The following is a 27,630-nucleotide window of genomic DNA, read 5'->3' as shown; positions in this document are numbered from 1 at the left end:
TTACTATGCTTAAAAGCCTTTTTGGTGTATTTGCTTTTGTTTGGAGGTATATTTCTGTGTTTTTAATTACTTATATATTTTGCTCCCCATTTGGGGGGCACCTGACATCTGGGGCAAGAAAAACTGATGTAATGGCATCGGCTGCATGTTTTATACCCCTGACGACCTGACGTCATGGAAGAAGGGACAGCAACTGACGCAGGACCCAAGACTTTGTTAATCAGTCCGACTGAGGGCAACCTGCCAGCAGATTACCTAAATGTAATGACTGCAACAGTGAATACACTTGAACATCTACATTTATGGTAAGTGGACACAACTGTACTTTGCAGCTGTTCTTGTTCTGTGAAATTTCCCTTATTATGCAATACTTTTACCTTTCAACTCTACTACTTTTGAAGCTGTTCTTTTTGAGAATCCTCATGCTCAGAAAGCTTTTTCTTAATTTCAGTCTCTAATTTTTGCAATTTTATCAGTTTATCTGAATAGCTTCTTTGATTATTACCAACGTTCTGTTATTTGAGTTGATATATTCCTTTGGTGTTTCATTTCTTTTAAACACCTCTGAGTACATTTGAATTATTTTTCCTCTAAACTACTAAAAGCCATCTCTTCTACCCTGGCCAATAGGACTGATAATGTCAAAATCCTATGTCATTTATCAAGGGGAATTTTAGATCAGTTTGACAGTTAACTGTCTTTCTACTGTTATGGCTGGGGAAAAGATTTTTCAAGCCAGTTCAAACAACTAACAAATTGGTTCTTGCATTATAAAGTGTAATTATGATGTTGCTGATGCCACTTCTAGAACTGTTTCTGTTGGCATCTTAAAGAAGTAGGTGTAGCTAGACACACGGGTCTACTTTAGATGCCCGAAAATGTAATTTGCCGACAATGCATTTACCGACCCCTAAATTCCGAAAGTGCTAATTACCGAAATCGTGAAATCCCAACTATCGTAATCCCGACAGGTGTAATTAATACGCAATATTAAACAGTGCTCTATAAATGTAGCATACTTGTACAGGAAAATAGCCTACCAAGAAGTAATGATGGCGGATACATCACATGTTTGGCCTGGAATTCTGGGAAATGTATACAAACTGGTCATGTCACAAAGAAGTAAACCTATGCTGGAACTGGATGGTTATTTATATCACCTAGAAAGAAGTAGAGGAAACCGGCAATACTGGGGATGTAAAGAAAAGAAGAGCTACAAATGCAAAGGTAGAGCGATAACTTGCTTAGTAGCGGAGGGGGAGCAACTTGTAAAGTCTGTGCCTCATGAACATTCCGCTGATCCTACGGAGTTACAGTGATACAAATTAAACAGTGAAGTCAAAGTTAGAGCTAAGTATAGCAGAGATAGCCCTTGTGCTATAGTTGATGTTGCTATGACCTCCACTTCACTAGAAGCGGTACAGAGTATACCAAGCAGAAGGTCACTTTTACAAAGCATAGGCAGGGTACGTAGAAAAGAGAATGTAGTAGAAAGGAATGGAGACGTGAATCTGAGGAATGTAGATACTGTACATTATCCATTAAAGTCTGGAAGCTTCATTTCAAAGCGTTTAGTTGATAAAAGTAGCGATACTATAGTATATGTTTTCACCACTGTGAACAATTTATCTGATATTAGTAACGCTACCATATGGTTGATGGATGGTACGTTTTTTAGTAAGGAAGTAACCTGTCGACAACTCTATAGTATACATGGATTCGTTAAGTGCGGAAGTTACAGCAAAATTGTACCATTAGTGTATGCGCTTATGAGTAGAAAGTCTTTGAAATGCTATAACTTGTTATGGCACTGTGTTTTCCATTTACTAACTATTAATGATTTGCAATGTCATGTCCAGTTTTTATTATGTGACTTTGAAGTAGCTGCAATCAAAAGTATTAGACTTAACATTGATGGAGCTAAATGTAAAGGTTGTTTATTTAATTTTGGACAGAATGTGTGGCGAAAGGTGCAGTCTTTAGGACTTACTACATTATATAATACAAATGCTGCATTTCAGCTACAAGTAAAGTCACTAGTTTCATTAGCATTTCTGCCAGAATGCGAGGTAAAATCTGCATTTGAAGAGTTACAAGTATGTTTTCCTTCTGAAGGACGTGAATTAATAAAGTATTTTAGTGATTGGTACATTCACGGTAAATTGCGAAAGTTTGCAACTAGGATGACAAGCTCAATAAGGTTTCCTCCTCTATTTCCTATTTCCTTTTGGAATGTTTCGGATCTGAATGAGTTGAATTTACCACGGACCCAAAACTCTGTAGAAGCCTGGCATAGGCGTTTAAAATGTTTGCTAGGATGTAGAAATGTTGATTTACATATGCTTATGCAAGCGTTAGCACAAGAACAAAACAGGGTTGATGAACTACGTGTGTGGATTTCATCTGGGTTTCCACCATCCCCTAAAAAACGTAAATTGATTAAGCGACATGAACAGTTTGCTACTGTTATTAAAAACAGAGAAGAATACAGTGCTACAGACTTTGTTAAAAGTATTGCGAGACTATTAAAATTGTGATATATTTAGTTTACTTTCACTATGTGTAGTGCACTTGACGTCACAGCACTACGGAAATGTTTCTTACAATAACCTTGCTGGGATATTGGCAATAATTCATTTTGTTCAGTCGTTATAAGTATGACTTCTATTATTTGTGAGCAGTATCACAGTACTGGAGATTTACTTGAGGAGATTTTGTTTAAAATGTGCACTAGATGTTCAGACTAAAGCAGTAATTTTGCTTTGCATTTTCTTTTTACACGAAATTTGCGATCGTGCTGCACTGATTTCAGTTACTACCGTCTTGTATGGTGTGTTATTGTCGGTGTGTTTCATTTCGGGAAAGTTGTTTGTCGGACAATAACGCTGTCGGTGATTCCGGGTCGATTTAGTTGTTGTCGGTGAACTGAACGTTCGGGCATGTAAAGTAGACCCAGACACACACAGTCACTTCTGAGTGGGTTAATGAAGGGCTAACAAATGCTGATATTGGACAGTCTTTTCTTTGTGGTTTTCCATCTCAGATAATTATTTAAGACACTAGCAAAAAGCTTTTAACCCTGTTAGGGGATAAACAGTTATTTCATCCTTGTATTTCTTACCCTAACTTACCAAGTCATGACCTTCTTATAGAAATGGAACAGGCAGGAACAGTACTGGCAGAAGCAATGGCACCAGAATAATCAACAGTCAACAGAAGACTGCTGCTCACTTGTAAGGAACTTTCTGACAGTAGTGGCATTCATATTAATCATCCACTGCAGCCTCCATCACTTGTACAGGCTTACACCTTTAAGGCATTTTTTTCTTCCAGTCAGTGATTCTCCATTACTGCACCCTCAAGGGTAAGGGAAGTCGTTTCAGCTGGATATATAAATAAATGCTAAACAAATCCTATTTTTGTCACAGTTCCAGGTAGACTAAGAGATCAGCCACGTATGACATTTTCTTTGGTTTAGAAGCATTTTAGCTAGTACATTTAGTCGAACAAAAAAAAAAAAAAAGGAAAGAAAGAAAAAAAAAGATTCTTTCAAGGTTTTGTGATCTCTGAAAGCATAGTAATAAAAGGCCATTCTAGGTATCAAATTTTAATCTGGTTGCATAGATAAACTTCATGATTATGTGACTGAAAGAAGGACGAGAATTCCAGATGTAAAAATGGAGAGAGTTATTGAGAGAAGATACAAAAAAAAAGATCAGTAGAAATTAGCAAAAGCATACTATTAATTACTGTAGCGGCATCTGAGGGGTGTGCTTCCATGTTGACGGCTCCCGATGCAGGGATCTCTAAGCCAGTCACAAAAATACCTGAAGATTAATCTCCAATTCCAATGTTTCAAGCTGTAAAAATAAAAATTGTGGTGTATTCAATGGACTGTGCTATCTTGCCGTAGCTAGTGTTCTGTGCATGATATAAAGGCTGCGAGACAGGAAGTTGTTACATTACATTGCATTGCATGTATGTTGGCCGGTCAATAAAGCTTGGAGTTGGTACCAACTGCGCACCATTGTCTCGCGTCTTCTTTTAAGGTAAAAGAATACGACATGGTGTCAGAAGTGCTGTGTGGCTGTGCTTGGGAGTGCTGACCTTTTGTTGAAGATTGTACGAGGGGCCAAGTGGTGTGGAAAGCGGACATGTCGGATGACGAGAATGGTCGGCAGCCACGTGCTAGGATCAATATGGCGACCAGTGCTCCCAATGCTACGTTTAGCATCCAGCCGCCAGAACCCTTTGACTTCTCCAAACCCCACGAATGGACACGGTGGATACGCCGGTTTGAACGGTTCCGGCAGGCCAGTAACTTATCTTCCAACCCAGAGGGGAACCAGGTGAACACCCTGATATACTGCATGGGCGATGAGGCAGATGACGTCTTGAGAGGCCTCAAGCTAACCGAGGCTGAGCACCAGGAGTATGCTAAAGTGAAGGAGGGTTTGAAAAGTTCTTTATTGTCAAAAGAACATTGTGTATGAACGTGCGATTTAATATGAGGAAACAAGAACTGAATGAGACTGTTGATGCTTTTGTTACTGCCTTGCATGCTTTAGCGAACACTGCAATTATGGGACGTTACATGACGAGCTTATAAGGGATAGAATTGTTGTGGGCCTAGCAGATACTAGACTGTCTGAGCGGATGCAGATGGAAAAGGAGTTGGACTTAGAGAGGGCTGTAAATATGGCCAGACAGTCGGAGGAGGTTAAGAAGCAGCAAACGGCCTTGCGGTGTGACAGTCCGCTGCGGTATAATGTGAACGCTGTGCAGTCACCACCGGACACCAGACGCAGACCGGAGGGCTCGAAAAGTTGGGGCAAGGCTTTGGCGCCAAATTTTCAGCGCCAGCAGCAAAAGAGTAAAGACGCTCCAGTCTCGCTGTGTTACAGGTGTGGGGCCATTTCACCATAGACTCCTATGCCCGCGACTGTTGCAAGATGTCGCTTGTGGGAAGAAGGGCCACTACCAGCGGGTTTGCCGACAGTTCAAGGCAGTGCAGAGTATTGAGGAAGATGAGGAGCCGGGGGAGCGTGATGAACAGGGGTTCTTCCTTGGCTCTGTCTCTTCCGGGAACCATTCTTGGATTGTGGAGGTGCAAATACAGGGCACACCTATAACTTTCAAGCTTGACACGGGGGCAGATGTCACTGTTATCTCCAAGTCAAACCTGCACAACTTGTTCCGTGGGAGGAACGCTCCTGTGCTCCAGCGGCCGGAGAAACCCTTGCTGGGTCCTGGAGGGACGCCATTGGTGGTTATCGGATCCTTGGAGCTTCAGCGACATAGACAGACATGCGAGAAAGTGTATGTTGTGCAGGGACTCAGCCTTCCTGCTATTTTGGGACTGGGTCTCTTGAAACGTGTTGACACTATCACCATGGCGTCTTTGAAGGCCTCTTACCCGGAGTTGTGCTCTGGGTTGGGGGTCGTGCAGCGGAAATACCATATAAAGCTTCAACCAAAGGCGGTGCCTTATTCCCTGAAGACCCCCAGGAGGATACCACTGCCATTGATGGGGAAAGTGAAAGAGGAGCTAAAGAGGATGGAGGCGCTGGGCGTTGTTACCAGAATGGAAGAGCCTACCGATTGGTGTGCAGGCATGGTGGTAGTCCCAAAGAAGGACAGTAACAGGTTGAGACTATGTGTAGACTACACTAAGCTAAATGAATACGTATGCAGAGAAAGGTTCGTGCTGCCCTCGGTTGAGCAGAGTCTTGGGATGCTTGCTGAAGGTGTTTAGCAAGCTGGATGCCAATATGGGATTTTGGCAAATTCCTTTGTCGGAGGAGTCGCTTACCACATTCATAACCCCTTTGGCGTTTCGCTTTAACCGCCTTCCCTTTGGCATTAACTCTGCACGAACACTTTCAACGCATGATGACAGAGGTCATTGAAGGACTAGAGGTGTGATTTGTCACATAGACGATGTGTTGGTCTGGGGTTGCCAGGAGGAGCACGATGCCCGACTTCATGTGGTACTTAAGAGGCTGGAAGAAGCTGGTATTACGTTGAATATAGAGAAATGTGACCTGTCGAGAGGCACAGTGACCTTCTTGGGCCATGTCATTACGAGTTCTGGTATAAGCCCGGATCCAAGGCGGACCGCGTCCATCACGGAGATGAAAGCACCTGCTACAGTGGGAGAACTTAGAAGTTTCCTGGGCATGGTGAATCAGGTGGGGAAGTTCATCCCTCATTTGGCTGAGAGGGATAGAGCTTTGAGAGACCTATTATCAAAAAGAATAGCTGGTACTGGGGATCAGGAGAAGGCATTTATTGATTTAAAAGAGGCAATCACCTCACCCCAGTTCTGGCTGTGTATGACCGAAGAGAATCTGAAGGTTTCCAGATGCATCATCCTTTGGGTTGGGGAGTGTGTTGCAGCAACAATGGGAGGATGGCTGGAGACCCGTGGCATATGCATCGAGGTCACTCTCACCCACAGAGCAACGATATGCCCAGGTCGAAAAGGAGGCTTTGGCGTCTACCTGGGCATGTGAACGCCTCGAGATTACCTATTGGGCAAATCATTTTGTCTAGAGACTGATCACAAACCCCTGGTCTCACTGCTGGGCGGCCAGGCGTTGGATCCAGAATTCAACGCTTCGGATGAGGCTGATGCAGTTTTGTGCAGTATGCTCCAGGAAATCACTGTGGGTGGCAGATGCCCTGTCACGTTCTCCACTTAAAACCAGGCTAACCCGGAGGAGACAGAGTTAATGGAGGATACGGATATCTACGTGCATAGTATTGTGGAAAACATGCAGGTGAAGCCATCCTTCCTCCAAACCCTGAGCAGCTGAAAGCGGACAGTGTGTGTGTGCGGTCATGGACTTGTGCAGCCAGGGGTGGCCGGAACCTTTACTGAAGAGCTACTGGCCAGATCGCTCCACACTGACAGTGAAAGATGGGTTGCTTTTGAAAGATTCGCCTTGTTATCCCTCTGCCATGCGTAATGAGGTGTTGTCGAAGTTGCATGAGGGACATCAGGGCATTGTGAAGTGCAAAGCCAGAGCCTGTCAGACCGTTTGGTGGCCTGGGCTTAGCCAACAGATAAATGACATGGTCTTAAGATGCAGGACGTGCATCTCAGAGAGAAGGAATCCTCCTGAGCCCCTCCTCCCAACAGCATACCCTGACCGTCCATGGCAAAGAGTGGATTTGTTTGAATTGAAAGGACATACTTACCTTCTTGTCGTAGACTACTTCTCCAGGTTTCTTGGGATTGCATTGTTGAACCATACCACATCCAACGAGGTCATTATCCACCTGAAATCTTTTGCTCGCCATGGTATCCCAGAGGTACTTGTGTCCGATAATGGACCTCAGTTTTCAGGACAGTCTTTGCGGCCCCCACTGAGCTTATGGCTTTGATCATGTTACAAGCAGCCCCAGGTTCCGTGCACACAGTGAAGAACCTGCTAAAAAAAAGTACAGATCCGTACATGGCTCTCTTGGCGTACAGGACAACGCCGCTGCAGAATGGGTATAGCCCTGCGGAACTCCTTATGGACGACGGTTGCGGACCTCCTCGATTTATCCTCCACAGTTGGACCCTGCGCTGCCTGATTGGAGAAGGCTCAAGGGAAAGAGGGGAGAAGAGGGTGTATATAAACTACAACAGGGCCAGGCCGTTGGGGAATGTGTTGCCTGGTGACCAGGTGTGGGTGACAGATCTGAAGACCCCAGGTATGGTAGATCAAAACCATTGCTCGCCGAGGTCTTTCAAGGTAGATGTGCCGGACTGGTGCATTTGATTCCCTTATCTGAGCCTGACTGTGAATCAAACCCTGGGTGTCCGGAAAATGTGCCAAGTAAGATCAAAGAGGCCTTGCCATCTTGCAATGGCCTTCCCTGGAACCCCGGCTCCTGATGATGTGGTGAGGACCAGATCTGGAAGAGTTATTAACAAGCGGACCGCTTGGATCTGTGAAGTTCAGGAAATAACAATGTCTTGGGGGTTTACAGTAATCTGAATGTGGCTAAGTGAGCATTTGGTGTCAATGTACCAAGTTGTAGTAAAGTGGGAGAATTGAATAGATCTGGGTGTGGTGCTAAGCGAAAAGGGGCCTTATGGAAAGGGAGATGTGGTGTATTCAATGGACTGTGCTATCTTGCCGTAGCTAGTGTTCTGTGCATGATATAAAGGCTGCGAGACAGGAAGTTGTTACATTACATTGCATTGCATGTATGTTGGCCGGTCAATAAAGCTTGGAGTTGGTACCAACTTTCTTTTAAGGTAAAAGAATACGACAAAAATAACAGTCCAGTGTTTGTTACATGGGTTGGAGGTATCCAGAATCGTACTAAAAGTATAGCACTTGGCAGATTCAGCACATATGATTGTGGGTAAGCCTAAGGTCGCATCTACTGAAGAAGTGTTATCCAGCGTGTAATGATTTTGATTTTTCTCTTCCTGTTTTGACTGGAAATTATTTGTCGTTGAATATTTTAAAATTGTGCAAGAAACTGCTAGGCAAGAATAAAAAGTTATTTCTCTCCTCTTATCACAGTGTATGAATATGTTTCACTTTGAAAAATGCAAATCTTCATCACTGCTGATGAATATATTTTTTTCAGGATGAATTAAAAAAAAACTATTAACTTCACGTATTACATGGTTACATGAGTACACACACTGTTTTAAAAAAGCAAACAAAAGATAACTTAAGACTTTTCCTTTTCATTCTTTATAGACGCATAGTTTTATTCTTGATGAGTATCATGTAAATTAAGATTATTTAGATTGTCCATGTCCTGGTTTTCCTAAAATTTCACTTCTTCTCCTGAAAAAGTATTCTGCATGTATTGTTCCTAAAGGTTCCATTTATTTCTATGTAGTCTGCTTCTTTTTCTAAAGGTCCCACATTTGATTTTTTTCCCTTCACAACATTCAGTAATTCTGTTATGGTTGGTTTAGCATTTGATTTCTATTTTCTAGTAATGGCTTGTGGCGGCCAACAGCATTAAACTTGGTAGGGCCTTACTGTGTCTAGGAATTTCAGTTTCTATAGCCCAGCTCTAAAGAATCATTACAGTGATTTGCTCCCCCATAACTTTCTACGAAGTACTTTGAAGGAAATTATTAAAGTCAGTCAACTCTTTACATTCCCAAAACAAATGTTCCCAAGTATCACTCTGTTTCTCATCACACCTCCAACAATTGCTGTATACCTCTGGAATTTTTTTTCTGAAGCGTACTTGAAGTATAAAAATACCTATGCACTCACACTTCTGTGCAAAAATTCTAAACTTTCTAAATTTTGTTACGTACTTTGAAGATGTACAAATGCCTTCCCATTGAAATTGTCTTTACATTCTCATTTCATAGTCTTTCCCTAATCTCCTCTTGAATGATTCCTGTAGTTGTCATACATTATTTATAAGGTCATACTTCTTATCCCTTTTTTTAACCTCAGCATCTGTTTGTAGATTTTAGACTTCACTATAAACTCAGCCAGAGCTGGCCTTTCATTTAACACTCTCCTGCCCCATTCTCTTGGCCTGTATTCTGTTATGAATCCATGATAGGGAGGGTAGTGTCCAACTAGCAGTCCAAAATTCTGCTTGGCCTCATCTTTGCTTTTTCTTCCCTGGTTATTTCCTTCCAGTACCTTGGATGTTTTGCTTTTTTTCTAATAAATTCCTGCACCCTCTTACCTAATTTCTAAGCTCCCTACTTGCTGTCATTCCTATTGGTAAAATCTCGTTTCTCCATTCTGGTGTGTGCTTAGTTTTCAAATATATAGAAACAATTGGAAATTGTGGGAACAATGCATAATAATGTTCAGGAGGAGTGAAAATTAAGGGAAGGCAGGATTTAAACAATTTATGTGAATGATTGACAGTAAGACATGCATGTATAAAGCATAAAGTTAATGAAAATGTTTAAAATGATTTGTTATCTTTTCTGTGACCGTATGTGTAACCATGTCATTTTTCAGTGTTGAAGTTAATAAAGGTTTTAAACAAATTTTTGGATTATTTCACTTGCTCTTTTAAGAAAGAAGCATTGGTTGGCAGGAAAGATGTCTGTTTCGAAGGTGACTTTAGAGTTTTGGTGTGCTTGCTTATTGTATAAAAACATAGTCTTCGTTTTAGGATTTAAGGTTATGTTGCTTATATACAATTTGCTGTCTTGTTCTGCTGTCCTGTGTGGCAGCCAGGTTGTGCACGGCACACTGAATGTGGTTCCTGCCTTGGTTTTATGTAATGTAAGTATAGATCTTGTCATATCTCCAAGCACTGCATGTTATTTATTTTGCATTTGTTAGTCAGAATTGTCCAACTAAGCATGAGAGCCCATTTGTAATGGAAGCCCCGGAGAAAAGGTCCACATAAATAATTTACTATACCAGCTTTATGTGGCAAATAGCAGTAGTAATCCTAATACGTAATACTATATAATAAGCGTATATAAACTATGCAAATTAATAAAACATAACATGCAAGTCTTTACATATAAAATTCACATCTTTATACATGTGTAAAAAAAAAAAAAAAAAGCAAGCATATGCATGTACATTGCAGCTTTTTGTGTCGCATAAATCATTTGTTTGAGAGTATGTGTGCACATTGGGTGCCACTTCATATCTGCATTAAAGTTTGTAGTTTATTTTAGTAGAGGAGAGGAGGGATAGGGTTCCAGATTTTGGAGACCTAGGTGGAACAGAGTGCGTATCCTATGTTGGTTCTTTCTTTAAATGCTGCATTTGAAGAATTTTATCTAGAATGTTGTTGATTTTGGATGACTATTTTTGTGGGTGGAGAGCAGTATTACGTTAAGAAACACTGCAGTTAGTGGAGGAGTGCTGTGTACCTGAACAAGCTGTGTTACAGGTGGAGGTGGAGCTGCTGTGGTAGTGACTCTACCTTCCAGATGGCTTCAGTGATTATACTTCTGTAAATGATTTATTTCTATATACTTTAGAAAAATAATTAAGCAGTAATCCACTACTGGGTGGTTTAATGCTGGATTTACCCACTGTTGGTGAGGTTTGATCATGAGGGCGAAGCCAGAGTGATCAAACAAAGGCAACCATGGGTAAATTCAGCATTACCAACACCCAGTCATGGGTTATTGCTATTATACAATGACATTATGTGAGAAAGGTAAGCAATTTCTTTCTTAAACAATGTCTTTGTGTAACAGTGATGTAGTGTTCCTGATTGTTATTTCCCTGATGTTCTTCGTGTTTCACTGTTGCAGTGATTACATTTGGGTTATCTGCTTGCAGGTAGCCCTCAGTCAGCCTGATTAACAAAGTCTTGGGTCCTGCGTCGGTTGCTGTCCCTTCTTCCATGACGTCAGGGGTATAAAACATGCATCCAACGCCATTACATCAGTCTTTCTTGTGGTGCGGTGCCTGAAGCAGAAGCAGTTCACAAGTGCTGGTCGACTGACTCTTGAAATTTTCGTTTTCGAGTTTCAGAACCAAAGTCTTCAACTAAAAGCTAAGTACCGCGTTAGGGAAACTTTCTTGCTCTTAACCGATGTCAGTAAAAGTAAATAATTGCATTACTTGTGGAAAGCAAATACCTCATAAAGATTTTCATTCATACTGTATTCCTTGCCTAGGCCCACACCACGACGCACCTCGCTGTCGGTTTTGTGCCTTATTTAAACCACAAACTATCCATCGTCGGTATATTTACGCCTCTAAATATTTTGGTGCTTGGTTCAATTATCCTGATATGTCTTCGGTCAGCCATCCGACTACCGACATTCCGAAAAAACGCAAAGATAAAGACAGAGACAGGCCACCTAGGTCCAAAGTTGCCAACGACGCTTCTCCTAAGCCAGTCGCCAGTTCCCCGGTACTCAGTGAGGTGCTTTCGCAGCCCCTGATACTCGCTACTTCTGATTCACAGGCCTCTACTGAGACCCATTCAGAGTCTGGTATGCCATGAGATGCTTCAACTGTGGAACCTGCGAATGTCTCTACCTTGGATGGGTCCGGAGCCGCTGTGCAGGCACCGGCTTCTGAGGGTGTATTCAGGCCTACTAACTTGCATATTAAACCGATGCCATCTTCTTCTTCAAGGCCTAAATCTTGAACCATGCCTAAAAAACTGACGCCCAGACTGCATGGTCAGGCCTCTATGCCTACAAAACAGATAAGAATGGCTGAAGACCTTATTACTTTAATCAGGGGAAGCAAGCCTTCCCCCTCTAAGGCACCTAGGACTGAGTTTGTTTGTGATACTTCCGACCAGGATTCTGAATTTTCTGTTTCCTCTGATGACCAGGATTTACCCTTATCTACCTATGAGAATTCTGATGCTGAGGACTCCATTCCCTCTGCTCCCCCCCCCCCCCAGAGGATTTCTCTTTTGGTGAAACCTTGCATACTCTCAGGGAGCATTTTCTCTGATTCTAAAAAGAGGCTTAGGAATTTCTTACTTCTGCCCCAGCACAGGCCTTTAGCCTTACCTCCTGTATTAGACATTGTTGATGATGCATTTGCAGAATCTAGCTTGGCCCCTGACTCTTTACCTCCTGCTCCCAGGAAACCTGATAGCTATTACAGGGTCCCTGACTCTCACAAGTTCCTTTTCAAAAATCCTGCTGCGGATCCTGAGTCCATTTCACAGGGGCCTAAGGGTATTAAAGCTACTACTGCCAAAAATCCTACCTCCTCTGATAGAGACTCCAGGGCGCTGGATAGATGGGGTAAGAAGGTATACACTTCTGCAACTTTGGCAATTAGGGCCTTAAACTGCCAGTTTCATATGTTGAAGTATCAGCAGCATATTATTGGATTGCTTAAATGAAAAATTATGTTGTTACCTGATTGTGCTGAAAAGATTTATAGGATTTTATTGCATTCAGCCGAACAGGTTGGAAAACATATTTTGCAATGTGGTTTTGACTCTCTGGAGGCATCTTGCAGGGCTGCTGTAACTGGGTCTTTACTTAGAGGGCATTCTTGGCTTAAGGAGCATTCCCTACCAGATCACATTAAAGCAAAATTACTGGATGCTCCCCTAAACCAGAACCGCCTGTTTGGCAACAAGGCAGAAGATGTTCTTAAAAAGATGGAACAAAAAGCTAAATCTATGCAAACTGTTAAAGATTTTTTACAAGTGCAACCTCCAAGATTTAGTAGGCATTGGCCTTCCAAGAATTGGTCCTTTCCTGCCTCTTCCAGACCTTCTCAGTCCAAACCCAGATCCAGCAGAGCTCCCAGGCTGCAGTCCTAGGGTTCGCACAGGACTAAACAGTGGGGGGCCTCTCCACTTCCAAATCTGGGAGTAATAAGACTCCCCCTATGGTAAGCTGTCTCAATGACTTCCTTTTAAAATTTCTAAGCACTTATCAACTGACTGCCCCTTTTGGGGGAAAGATTGCTCTTCATGCAAAGAACTGGGAACTCATTACCCTGGACAAATTGGTTTTAAATGTAGTGTTCCAGGGATACAGATTTCTCTTCCACACGTTGCCAACACCAAGCGGGTGGTCAGACCTACCCCCAAATCAGTGGGCAGAAGCCCAAAAACAAGTACTTTCTCTCTTAAGCATGAGGTCTATTCAATTGGTACCAGAAGAGGAAAAGGGACAAGGTTTCTACTCAAGACTTTTCCTGGTACCCAGAAAAGACAATTCATGGCATCCTATCCTGGACCTGTCTTCTCTAAATACCTTTTTGGAGATTCCAGAATTCAAGATGCTGACTCTTCACCAGTTGCTTCCTATGCTAGGCAAAGATGCCTGGTTGGCTACACTAGATTTAAAAGAAGCATACCTGCACATCACAATCGGGGAATCATGCAGAAGATACCTACGCTTCAAAGCAGGTGACACTCGCTATCAGTTCTCTGCGCCCAGGGTATTCACAAAGTGCCTAGCTCCAGTTATTGCATTTTCAAATATACCCATACCTGGACAATTGTCTAATTCAGGCAGAAAGCCAGGACATGCTTTTGAATCATTTGGCATTTGTACAAAGGGTTCTAACTTGTCTGGGGCACACCATAAACGAAAAGAAGTCACACCTGGTACCCTGTCAACAAATTATATTCCTGGAAGCAAGCTTAAATACAACTTCCCAGATGGCTTTCCTCACGCCAGAGAAACAAATTAATTTGACAACCTATTTCAAACAAGTGGCTACAAAAATCCTGCTGTCTGCAAGACAAATACTGCAAGCCTTGGGGTTCATGGCCTCATGCATTCTTTTAATTCCATATGCAAGACTGCATATGAGGAAACTACAGTGGTATCTAAAAAGCCCATGATGTCAACATTCTCAGGATCTAGAAGCAATGATTCCTATCATACCTTGCCTATGCCTAGAGTTCCTTTGGTGGGCAGAGGCCTGCCACCAGAACAAGGGACTACCTTTCACACCACCCCCTGCCACCCAAACCCTAACAACAGACGCATCAGACTATGCTTGGGGGGCTCACCTTGCAGAGATGTGCATTCAGGGCAAATGGAACCCAAGTCAAATGTACCTGCATATCAATCAAAAAGAAATGTTAGCTGTACAGAATGCTTTGACAGCCTTCAAGGACCACATTCTTCCAGAACAACTAATAGTAAAGATGGACAACACCATTGTTATGTGGTACATAAACAAGCAGGGGGGTACACATTCTTACCCCCTCTGCAGACTAGCCATGGCATTGTGGAACAGAGCCTTGAGCTACCAAGTGCACCTACAAGCTCAATTCCTGCCAGGAAAATTTAATACACTGGCAGATGGACTAAGCAGAAACCTCATGGACCCACACAAGTGGAATCTGGAACAAAGGATTTTCAACATGTTGATAAGCAAATGAGGGAGCCCAGATATAGACCTGTTTGCTTCTCCCCAGAACTACCAATTGGACAAATTTTGCACAAGGACTCCCCACAAACAAGCCTGGAAAGTGGATGCTCTGTCCTTCAGCTGGAAAAACCTATCAGTCAATGTCTTCCCCCCTCTGCCTCTGCTCTCCAAAGTACTACAAAAAATCAAAAAGGACAAACCAAGGATGATTTTGATTGCTCCAGACTGGCCACGCCAGCACTGATACCCCCTCCTCTGCAGTGTGTCACGGTTATCCCCATAGCACCTGACTCAGACTCCTTCCCTGTTGTCTCAGGAGAACCAGATTCTGCACCCTCAGCTTCTAACACTGAACCTAGCAGCCTGGCTAATTATCTAATCTCTCCTGTACCATCCCTCAGTAAACCTGTGATGGCTATCATTTTAGAGGCAAGGAGGCCTAGTACTAGAAAGTCTTTTATGCTGAAAAATGGAAAAGATTCTGTGCCTGGAACCAGTCTCAAGGGATGAGCACAGCCGCGCCCAGTTTACCTCAGATTTTACAATACTTAACTGAGATGATTCACAAGGGCCTGTCTTTTTCCTCAATCAAAATTCACGCCTCAGCTATTTCAGCTCATTATAACACAGAACCTCCGCTCTTCTCTCATCCACTGCTCAAGCAGTTCCTCAGAGGGGCAATAAATTTGAGACCACCCAGGAGAGCTCCAACCCCAGCCTAGGACCTTAACTTTATTTTGGAGAAACTCACTCTACCTCCTTTCGAGCCAGCTGCTACTGCAGACTTAAAATTTCTTTTTTGGAAAACAGCTTTCCTTTTAGTAATCACTTCAGCAAGAAGGGTATCTGAATTGCAGGCCCTTATGGCAGTGGAGCCTTTCATCATTTTCATGCGGACAGGGTGTCCCTCAGAACCAATCCAGCCTTCATGCCCAAGGTGGTATCCATTGTGGCTCTTAATCAGTCCATTCATTTGCCAACCTTCTTTCCCAATCCACAGAACAAAGAGGAATGGATACTGCATTCCTTAGATGTGCACAGACAACTTAATTCTACTTGGACAGGATTAAAGCTCATAGGAATGCATGCATATAGGACTTACATTGTCATGTTTGCACAGTACATCAGTGCTGTTCAACAGAAGAGTGGAGAACAAATAATCTCCATTGCTTTTTTTTTCTTTTAGTAAGAGGCACAAATGTGGACATTCTCTGAAAATCCTGAGAGTTCAGAGGTAGGACAATCTGCCAACACTGCACAGAAATGCAAGAAAATCAGGTACAGTTCTGTTTCTGTAGTTTTGCAGAACATGCCTGATTTTTCTTGTATTTGGCCTTCCCTCCAAAGGCTATATCAATAGAAAAGTCTGGCTGATCAGTGGTACTTCACCAGCTGGACTTTTTTGTCTTGGTATATGCTCAGTTTTCAACAGGCACGCTGATTGGGCTGACAAATCAGTGTTCATGTTTTTTAATACTAATGAGAAGTGATTGTATAATTGGAATTTGGGTGTATTACATTTTGGTGAATGGAATTATAGAATTTTATTTTATTTTATTTATTTTACATTTGTTGCCCGGCTAGTCTAACTGGATATATGTCCATTTTCAGTAGAGGCCCAGGGAGAAAAGCTCCATGACACACATGATAATAAAGTTGCAGGACAATATAAAATTACTTCAGATATGTGTACAAGTACAAAGATTGGATAATACAGAAGTAATACAGAGAAGACATAAGTTAATACCATATGAAATGCATTCAATACAGTGTATAATTCAAAATAGCAAGTAACTACATTACTTAATATAGAAAAGGGGGAGTTGTACAATCTAATTCCATATACAAGTACGGTACAATAAAAGTCAGATTGAAAAAAAAATGTGTAGTAAAAAAAGACAAAAAAATTTTTTTTTTCTTTTTTCCTCTCTTACAGGTGAGTATTCAGAGGGATGGAAATAATGAAATACAGAGTGAGAAAGGTAAGGTATAGAATATGCTGACAGTATAAGGCTCAAGTGGAGAATTAGTCAGGTTTAGTACAGGGGCATAACCAATGTGTTTTGAGGAAAAGTTTCAGTCTGTTTTTGAAGAGTGATATAGAGGAATCTGAGGAAAGTTCGCTGGGTAGGAGATTCCAAAATTTTCCCACAGTATTAGAGAAGAGAGAATCCCCAGCCCTGTTGTTAGATTTAGATGTGTTAATTAGAAGTTTCTGAGATGAACGTAAGGACTTCAGATTGTGATAGGGGGTGATGATGGTGGATAGAGTAGGAGTATTGGAAGGTTGGTAAAGAGTCTTGTGGGCAGTGATTAGTTGGTGGTATTTGAGCAGATTCTGTAGTTCCAACCACTGAAGCTCCTTTAAATTAAGGCAATGGTGTGTTCTGAATGGGTTACCAGTAGCAAATCTGGCTATGTTATTGTATGAGATTTCCAATTTATTGAGGTTATTCTTAGATAGATTAGTGAAAGTATTTGAGGCATAGAGGAGTCTAGAGATTAGATGAGTGTGTGCCATAGTAGTTCTAGCTGTAGGTGACAGGAAGGGTTTAATTCTGTAGAGCGAGCCAAGTTTTTTGTTGACATATTTAATAGTGTTATTGATATGTATGTCAAAGGTAAGGTTGTTGTCAGTGGTAATACCAAGTAGCTTGGTAGTTAGGTCAGGTGATATAATGGTACCATTAGTGGATGTAACAGCAAAATCTATGGGAGAGGACTTATGATTGAAAAGGAGGAGTTTAGTTTTTTGGGGGTTTAATAGAAGACAACGGTGAGTGAACCATTGTTCAACAGTGTTAAATACGTTTTGGGTAAGGGAGTGAAGTTCAGAGGAGGTTGTGGCTGAGCATACAAGTGTGGAGTCATCTGCATATTGAATGCAAGTAGTATAGGGAATTGCTAGATTAAGGTAGTTGATGAATATGGAGAAAAGGAGAGGTCCTAATATGGATCCCTGAGGTACACCGAGGTTAACTGGTATGTGGTTAGATAGAATGTTTTGCCAGAGTACAGCCTGTTGTCTTTGATCTAAGTAGGATTGGAACCATTTGATAGAGAGTGCATCTAAGGCCAGGAATTTGAGGATATCTGTGAGAATTTGATGATTGACCATGTCAAATGCTTTTGACAGATCAATAAATAGTGCTGAGGAAAGCATATTACAGTTACGGTTTTTGTTAATACAATCTGTAAAGGAAAGGAGGGCAGTGGTAGTGCTATGGGAGGGTCTGAAACCATGTTGACAGTTAGAGAGCAAGTTATTATGGAGTAGGTGGTCTAGCAATTGCCTATGGATGCATTTTTCCAAGATCTTGGCCAAAGGAGAAAGAAGGGCTATGGGACGGTAGTTGGAGAAATCGGTGGAGGTTCCACCTTTGTGAAGGGGAATAATATGGGAGACTTTTCAGATGCTAGGGACGTGACCTTCGCTAATACTTCTATTGATCAGAATGGAGATAGGGTAAACAATTGATTTGGCAGATTTCTGTGGATATTCAGCAGGTAGTTGGTCTGTTGAAGGAGAGCCTGGTTTCAGTTTTTGGATTAGGGCAAGAATGTGGGTTGTTGAGACTGGTTGAAAGATGAATGGAGGGGGTGTGGCTTTGTTATAGGTAGGTAAAGTAAAAGTATTAGGTGATAGTTGGCTGGCTAGTGTTTGGATTGCATTGGTGAAAAAGGTATTGAAGGCATTGGCAGTCTGCACGGGATTTTGAAGGTCAGTGTTTAGTGGGCTTGGTGTACTGGATTGACCTGGTTGTAGTAATTGGTTGATGCATGCCCAGAATTTTTGTGGGTTATTATGGTTTGCCTTTTGAAATTGAAGGTAGTATTTTCTTTTTCAGATAGTATAGCTTTCTTAGTGTTATTTCTCAGTTGTTTGAAATTTTGTTGGTCTGCAGGACTTTTGGTCATTCTCCATTTGGCCCAGTATTTATTCCTGAGGTGAATTTTATGTTTGGTGTCTTTAGAAAGCCATGGGGCTGACTTGGTCTTAATTCTAATAGTACGGGTTGGTGCATGATGATCAATGATGGCTAGGAAGCTAGAATTAAAGTATTGAACATCTTCTTCCAGAGGGAGGTATTTTAGGGGAGACCAGTTGCATGCTCTGAGTTCGTTTTGGAAGAGGTCTGGGTTGAAGTTCTTTTTGGATCTAATATTCCTGATTGTGGTGGGAATGGGAGTATAGGTTTTATGCCTGATGATATAGGTAAGTGAATGGTCACTTGTGTCGTCAGGAAGGGTTCCAGATTCATATAATTGGGGATGGTTGTTTAACAGAAGCCAGTCTAATATGCTTTCTTTCTTGTTGTGTTTATCTATTCTGGTGGGGGATTTAATGGTTTGATCAAAACCATATAGGTTGATGTTGGTGGTTGGGTGGCTGTTGCTACAGCAGTTCCAATCAATGTTTATATCGCCAAGGATTATGGTTTCTTGGGGCAGGTGTTGAGATAACCAGCAAAGGATATTTTCTATGGTGGTATTGTTGTTACCAGGGGGTATATAGATACAAATAATATAGATGGCTTTGGCATTGTTAAGTTGTAGTTTAGCTATAAGAATTTCTGCACTGGTACTAAGTGGTGGTTTAATGTTGTAAGTGGTTAATTGTAGGCTAGATTTAAAAAGAATTACCACTCCCCCACCCTTTTTGGTTGCACGGTCAAGTTTGAGGATATTATATCCTAGTGGGATGATTTCATTGTCTTTTGTTACAGGTTTTAACCAAGTTTTCGTTAGGCATAATATGTCAAAGGAGTAGACTTCTAAAAGAGCATGGAGTTGAGTAATTTTGTTGTTAATGCTATGAATATTAAGATGAGCTATAAAGAGTGAATTAGATGGTTTTAGTAATGGGATAATTAGTTGATTGGTTGGGGTTGGGGAGAAAGATTGGAATTGCTTTTGGGCCTGGGTTTGGGTGAATGTCTCCATCGTTTAATGTTTGGAGTTGTTTGAGATAGATTGGATATGGTAGTCTGCTATTTAAGAATAGAGATCTCCTGGGATTGAGATTAATATATCTGATGTGGACTATTCTATGATATTTTGCTGGTAGATAGCTGGGAGTTGTAATGTTAGCATGGTTGAATAGGATGGGTAGAGGAGTGGAGGTGGTTATTTTATTAGGGTGGTGGAAATCTGGATGTAATGGGTGTACGTAGGAGGAGAGTATATAAGCATAAATGAGAGGGGGAAGCAGTAAGAGTATGAGAAATTGCTGAAACTGAGTAGTGGTATTTAATTTATCCATTAGTATAGATAAGATGTTAGCTTTATTATTGATGGTAAGAAGTGTAATAGGTGTGGCTGGAAGGAGTGGTATGGTAGGAATGTTAAGTGGAGTGGAAGTAATTAGGCAATAGAAAAACTTAATCAGAGTAGTGGGAGGGGGTAGGGATGTGGCTAGTAAGTATAAGAGTAGGACCCCAGGGGGTGAGTGGGAATTGGGGGTAGGGAGTGGAGCGGAGTGAGCCCGTAGGGCGAACGGAGTGGGTAGAGACAGGTAAGAAGCAGCTGGAGAAGAGACAATCAGTAGTACTGGCTACAGATGGTAAGTTGGATAAGGCAGTAGTAGGTGAGAACAGTGATGAGAGAACCCAGAGACAGTAGTTGTAGACAGTAGAGTGAAGTGTGAGGAACTAGAACGAAGGTCTGGGACTACAGAAAATAAGGTAATTAGTAAAGGAAACTAGAGGAAAAGCATGAGATGAGACTAGGAACAAGGTACCATCTAGTGAACAGGTTTGAATTTGCAGGTAGATAAGCAGGAGAGTTGTTGTATTAAAGACTGGGGAACAGCTAGAAATCCAGAATTAATTGAGTACCCTGTTTTGTGTCTGAGCCCATTAATTTTTACAGTTCTAAAAGTCATGAAGTGCTACTATCAAGTCATGAAATTCTATTTGGGTCACCGTTTATTGTAGTTAATTTTTCAGTTATTCTTTTATTAATAAGAGAAGCTAAAATGTAATAAATTTTATTGACTAATGTAGACATACTTGTTACATGTAGTCTGCTTGTATTTGGAACTTGGAAATTCCAGAATGTTGTTTTCACCTTCTGGCAAAAAAACAAAAAAAGTGATCTTGCTTGTGACACTAAAGGAATAAAACTGTTTTGCAGCACATAGCAAAATACTGTTTTCCATAGAAAAAGTAATAATTGGAAAGTACTGCTGACCTAGCACAGATTATTACATAAAAGTGCAGGGATTTTTCCCCTTCCTCCACCTGTTTGTATATTAATACCATGGCTTCCATCTTCTGTAGTATTCATATTGTCCATCTTTGCCTTTTGATATCACTAGTTCTAATCTAATAGTTTTAATCTTTTGTAGTAGTGTCTTTTGTTAACCTTTCTGACTACCAGACTGTTTTCAGCTCTTTCACCACCTCCTGCCCTTGGTTAACATTTATATCTCAACAGTCTACAAGTTTTTCACTTTGCTCTCGTGTGTGATTGAAGTCGTATTACTGAGTTTTGCTTGCTTAGTCAGACATCCTGTGCAAACTGTGGAATGGAGGTATGTTTAAAGGAATGTTCTGGAAATGAATTAGGTGAAGTAATGTTCTTAGACACACTGTGTTAAACGTACTTCATGTATAAATAGCAACAAACTAAGAAGTAGGCATCATCATTGCATTTTCTGACTGTGGAAAAAAGCTGATTTTTGTTAAGCTTTGTTGGACAGCAGTGTTTGCACTCATATGATGCATTTCCTTTGCGTCTGAGTGTTGCACAAGGATGTTTCTGTTGATAGAGTTGCCAGGAAAAAATGACTGTATTGTAACACAAATGTCACATGCTGGGATGCTTCATTACAAACATCATGCTTTAAAAGGTTTATTGATATAGTTGTTTAAGCTGATCTAATGTTTAATATTTTCCTTTATTGATTGCGATTCATACCATTAATTTGCTGAGCAGATTTTTGTAATTGTATAGTTGTAAAGAAAATGATGGTGTATGTGTACAGAATGTTGGCCATTACACTTGACTGTTTTAGCTGAATAGCAGAACAGTTAATGTAATCTTTTTAACAGTTGGTGTAGTCTTGAGTCAGTATTCAGCTCCTAGGCACTTAAGCAACAGTTTGACGACTTCTTCACCGGTAGCCATTTTTGACTGATAGTTGCCTAAGTACTGCTTGATACATACAGACACTGATCAGGTTCCATGTATTTTTTGGACAAATTCTATTTGAGTAGTATTGTTCAGAATAACATTATTTGTATTAACTTGCATTTTCTTGGGTGTAAAGTATCTATAATTGCAAGTGCTGCTTTGTAGTTTTAATTCTCATAGTTTTTTTCCACAAAAGTTTTTGTGTTGGATAGAGACTCATTGAGACGAAACCAATGACATCCCTGAAAGTAAGGGAAAGTTGAGCTGTGTCAGGTGTATGTAAAGTTGATGGTGTAAAATAATGATTTGTAGGATTGGAGGGAAGGACCATTTCAAAATATAATAATGTGGTGCAGTATTTCCTGTTGTGGTAGGGCTTCTGCTGAGTAAAGAGCATTTTTTCATTCCTGTTGCGAGAAAGGAAGAATATGTAGAACAAATAAGTTACAAAATCACAATTTTACATCTGACTTGCTTATAACTAAATGTTTATGCAGACTGTTGTATTACCTGCTAGCTCATCAATTCAGTTAATTGTCCCTTTTTCCTTCTGTTAAGGTTGAACTGTCTTCATGTATCTGTACTGCAGTAGCTGCTGATGGATATACTGGGACAGGTGAATGCCTCAACATTGAAATCTTTCCTTTATACAGAAGAGAAAGTTCTATCAAATTAATTAAACACGAGCCAGATTTTTTGCACCTCCGTAACTAAAATGGCAAGTAAAAGGAAATCAACAACCCCTTGCATGGTTCTTGCTAATGAACAAGATCTAGAAATGATCTCTGGTCTTGTGAAGGTTCCTTTGTCAGAAGTGCATTCTGAAAACTTGACGGCAGAGAGTCCCACACTTGAAGAAAGTGAAGCACAGCACAGTTCCAGTGGTCAAAATGTAATAATAACAAAGCTCGAAGGTGGCTATGATTGTAAATATTGTCTCTTTCAAACACCTGACTTGAATGCATATACATTTCATGTTGGTTCTAAACATCCTGATGTTGTTTTTAATTCATCTTACTTCTGTGCTGAATGTAATTTTTTTACCAAAACTTTTGATACTCTTTTAGAACATAATTTAAAGTATCATTCTGGAGAAGAGAATTTTAAACTTGGTATACTTAAACGCGATAATGAAACTGTTTTTAAACAGATGACTAATAGTATGACATTAAATGATGATTTTGTTCAAGATGACAAAGGGGTAGAGCATGAGAATGGCGGAGTAGCGACAGCAACAGTGACATCAACATCAGCCACAGGTATTTCAATTACCAAAACTCCAATCATGAAGATGAAGAATAAAACTGAGGCTAAAAGAATTACTGTGACGCACAGTTCATCGGAAGATGTTGAACAGAGTGAAAATGGAAATGAGCAGTCCAATCCTAAGGAAATAGTAGCCGATGAACATCCAAAAGCAGCAGAGCCTGTTACCAAAAGTATAATTGCTTCCCCTCCTGTAGATAATAAAACAACCATCATTGGGCCAGCAACGGTAATCCAGCCAGGACTTTCCCAAGTTATTTCTGCTGTACAAACTCGGCCAAACCAAAGTAATCTTCAGAAAGTGTTAGTACCAGTCACAAGCATTCCATCTTACAACTCTGATATGGACAACAATGCTATGCTTCTTAACATGTATAACAAATTCCCATATCCAACGGCATCAGAAATTAAAAAACTTTCTACTCAGAATAAATACACAGAAGGGCAAGTAAAAATTTGGTTCTGTGCACAACGTTTGAAGCATGGTATTAGCTGGACCCCTGAGGAGGTAGAAGATGCAAGGAGAAAACAGTTCAGTGGTTCTGTACATACAGTATCTAAGACAATTGCTGTAATTCCAACACAAATTTCTGCAACTACCAATGGTTTACAGCCAGTTTTGCAGACCTGTCATATTGTTGGGCAACCAGGTCTGGTACTGACACAGGTTGCTAGTCCCAATACTGTACCTGTTTCGGCACCAGTTGCTTTGACAGTAGCAGGGCTTCCTAGCCAGCCGCAGATGCCAAAGGGAAGTATTCAGACAAGTAAAACAATCCAAGCACCTGTAGAAACAAAATGTGTAGTAACCGTTCCAGATCCTAAATCCCTTCCGCAGGAAAACTGTATGAATATGGAGGGTTCTAACATTCGTACCAAGAAAACTAAAGAACAGTTGATAGAACTGAAAAGAAGTTTCCATCAAAATCCATTTCCTCAAGAGGAAGAGATTGCAAGACTTATGAAAACAACAGGACTCTTTAGAGCAGAGATAAAAAAATTTTTTAGTGATACAAGATATAGTCAAAAGAATACAAAGGTTATTTGGGACAGTACTGTGAACAGTGATACTAATACTGCTGTAGTTATTGACTCTGGTGATGAAGTGTCAGAATCACCTTTGACTGACTCTCAGCTTCATAGGCAGTCATTTGCATTTGATAGCTTTCCTGCATTTTCTCAAAAGCTTAAAGAGAAAACTCCTGAACAGCTCCAGGTACTGGAAGAGAGTTTTTTGAAGTCTCCTGGCCCAGCAGATGAAGAATTAGACACATTACAGACAGAAACAAAACATACAAAAAGAGAAATTGATTGCTGGTTTTCAGAAAAGAGGAATACAAACAATTTGAAAGAACAGGAACATGAAGGCCAAGATAGTGATGTAGGGAACAAAAAGCTTGAAGATGTGCTACCCACAGATGAAAATGCACCTTCTAAACTGAAGCGGCCTGCGAAAGGAAAGGGTGGTAAAAAGACAAAAGAGCAGTTGCAAATTCTTAAAAGTGTATTTGTTCATACACAGTGGCCATCAGCTGAAGAATATGATCAGTTAGCAGAAAAAACTGGCTTACCTAGAACTGACATAGTAGGTTGGTTTGGAGATACTAGGTACGTTTGGAAGAATGGTGGCTTGAAATGGTATTATAAATACCACGGTGGAAATATTCATGATCCAAGTGGACAAACTGCCAGCAGGAAAAGGGAACAAGGAAGAACAAAAGGGAAGGGAAGGCAGAAACAAAGAGGAAAATCCACAGGAAGCAAAAGGTCAAACAGTTGGGATAGGGGAACACCCATTATTAAAATAAAAACTGGAAAAACAATACTTAAGGATTATTTCTTAAAGTACAGATTCCTAAATGAGCAAGACCTGGATGACCTTGTTGCCAGATCTCACATGAGTTATGAACAAGTAAGGGAGTGGTTTGCAGAAAGGCAGAGTAGAGAAGTACTGGGTTTGGAGCTATTTGATGATAATGATGATGAAGATGAGGAAGAGTTTTGTGAAGGTTTAGAGGATGATGACTTTGATGATGATGATGATGATGATGAGAATGAAGATGAAGAAAATGATTCTGATGAAAGTGATATTTGGGAACCTCCTAGTGCAAGGCGAAGAATTTCTAAGTCAGACGACTAAACATACACAAGGTATGTTTTTTTTTTTTTTTTTTTAATAATTATGCACTAGATGACAAAAAGATAATTTCACTAAAAAGCTATTGCCCTGTTTCCTAAATATACTGCCCTTGCCTAATGCACATTAATTTCTGTTGATGTTTAATAACTCTGCTCAAACTATTTTTTTTATTTTTGTAAAGCTGCTTTTCCTGGCTGGAGATTTTCACAACATATGATCTTTGCTGTCTAGTGTAGTTTATCTCCTACTGCAGTCCATTTCTTGATCATTGTTCCTTCTCCCCCTACACAGACACCATTATATTACTCAACCAGGCATAGGGCAAGTCTTCACTGCTTGATCCATTTTAATCATAATGCAGCCTGTATTGAATAGAATGTCTTTTGTTCATTCTGCATTGTCAGTTGTCTTTGCACATCTTTTTTTAGTGTTCAGATTTTTTGGGTGTATAGAAACGTTTTGTCAGTCTTGGAAGCTTCCTCCAGCACCTGTATGTGCAAATGGTTCAATGTTTTCATGAAATTTATGAAAATATTACAAACATAATTATCTATAAAACTTCATTGGAGTAGTCATCAACCCTCAAAGGCATTGAAAATGCTGCTGCTTGAACGTTAATAAAATGTGTTTTATGTAACTTATGTCTTGACATATAAAAACTAAAATGAAAACTTTTAATCATAAGTATGTACTCCTTCAGATCTAAAATCCCACCAACATTATATATTCACAGCATTGGTGGATTTTGTTTATTTTAATCTGAATAAAACGCATTATCTGGTGATTCTAGCTATACACACACACACACACACACACACACACACACACACACACACACACACACACAATTGCATCTTCATGTAGTATATTTTACTGTGTGCATACCAGAATTATGGAGGAAGGTCATAATTCTAGTGTCAAAAATCTTCCACATTCAGGAGAAATAATTATGTTTACTTCTGATGTAATGACAACTCAGTGAATATGCATACTAGGTCATTTTTGTAGTATGCATGCCGAGCAGAAGTTAAACGGACACCCTAAATGGTGATTAGATACAATAGAAAACGTTAAGGAATGTGAACCAAACAGATGCATGTAAAAGGTAATTCTTGAGATGCTCTTTAACATTTTATTATGAAAATTTCTGGCTGTAACAGCAGGATGTTCAGCTACAAAAAGAACAGTTTACTGTAATACCCTTAAGGCTTTGATTACAGTGGAGAGCTAAATGTGATCATCCTGTTGTTGCTCATAACCACAGCATATTAGTTATGATACCTTTCAGATTTTCCATGGAAATATATATGCTTTTACATGTTACATAATATAAAGTCAGTATTCCAGGCCCATGTTTGTGCTTTACATACCAAACCAAAGCACAACATCCATAATAGAATTCAGATGTAAAGCAAAATGTCAGACTGTGGCTGTGAAGGATTCTGAACCTGTGGTTCTGGTGTATGTTACAGAAGGGGATATTTCAGTCCTTTAAAGGGGCACTATACCATTTATAATACCAGTCTCTTGTTAGAGGACTTTGTTTACATTTTAGTTCTGTGTAAGTCACATGTTCACACAGAGACAGGGTTTTCAGAGAAGATTGTTGGCATACTGCTGGTCAGATTTCACAAACTACAGTGGGGTGAGTTATTATTAGAAGTGCTAAAAGTTTACAGTTTGTCCTTTTGTATTTCCTTCCCCCACCCATAGGCTATTAGATTAGTTGAATGACTGGTATACTCTCAGCCAGAGATGCTATCTAATCATACTCAGATCTGCAGCCTTTGCAGCACTGAAATTACATCTTCTTTAGTATGTGCTTGTTTTTTTGTAAACCTTTGTGGAATGATTATCTCAGCCTAGGCAATTGAATTTTGTTTTGTTAGTTTTTGTTTCTTGCTTTTTACCCTTCACTGATAATTATTTTTCATATAGTCTGCAACAGTGTTGCTTATTACTGCATGTGCAGACATACCATTATTTAGTGCATGTACTCATGCAGACATACCTTTATAATCGGACAGTTTTCCCTCATTTCACAGGACAGCATTGCTTTGGACAGTTGCACCTTGCAAACAAAACCATTGAGTTGCAAATGTCCTAATATTCTAGAAAAATAAAATCTTGTGACTTTTCAATGAAAATGTCAGTCAACTTTCAAAGTCAGTCTTGTTGTTGTGTCTTTCGGCTTTTCCTGGTCAGGGGTCGCCACAGTGGAACTCTGGTCCGCTAATGATTGGTAGTTGATTTTTACGTGCCGAGTTACCAGCCCTGATGCACAACCTTCAACGAAGG

At 40.4% G+C, this 27,630-nt stretch overlaps 1 protein-coding gene across 4 annotated transcripts in view; it reads left to right on the top strand.

Moving 5' to 3' along the window:
• The window catches only part of ZHX1 (zinc fingers and homeoboxes 1), a 496,423-nt gene that overhangs the window by 288,385 nt on the left and 180,408 nt on the right, over positions 1 to 27,630 (top strand). For all 4 annotated transcript variants that reach the window (XM_044066580.1, XM_044066582.1, XM_044066579.1 and 1 more), the window contains one exon: positions 22,485 to 25,343. In XM_044066580.1, coding sequence (XP_043922515.1) covers positions 22,642 to 25,332 — 2,691 coding nt within the window. In that variant the 5' untranslated portion in view covers positions 22,485 to 22,641 and the 3' untranslated portion in view covers positions 25,333 to 25,343. The remainder of the gene's footprint in view (positions 1 to 22,484; positions 25,344 to 27,630) is intronic.

Source organism: Protopterus annectens, chromosome 3.part1 (assembly GCF_019279795.1).
Source record: "Protopterus annectens isolate FY-2018-M chromosome 3.part1, PAN1.0, whole genome shotgun sequence".
NCBI lineage: Eukaryota > Metazoa > Chordata > Ceratodontiformes > Protopteridae > Protopterus > Protopterus annectens.
The sequence above is the reverse complement of the archived record's forward strand: the minus strand, read 5'-3'. Positions and strand labels throughout refer to the sequence as shown.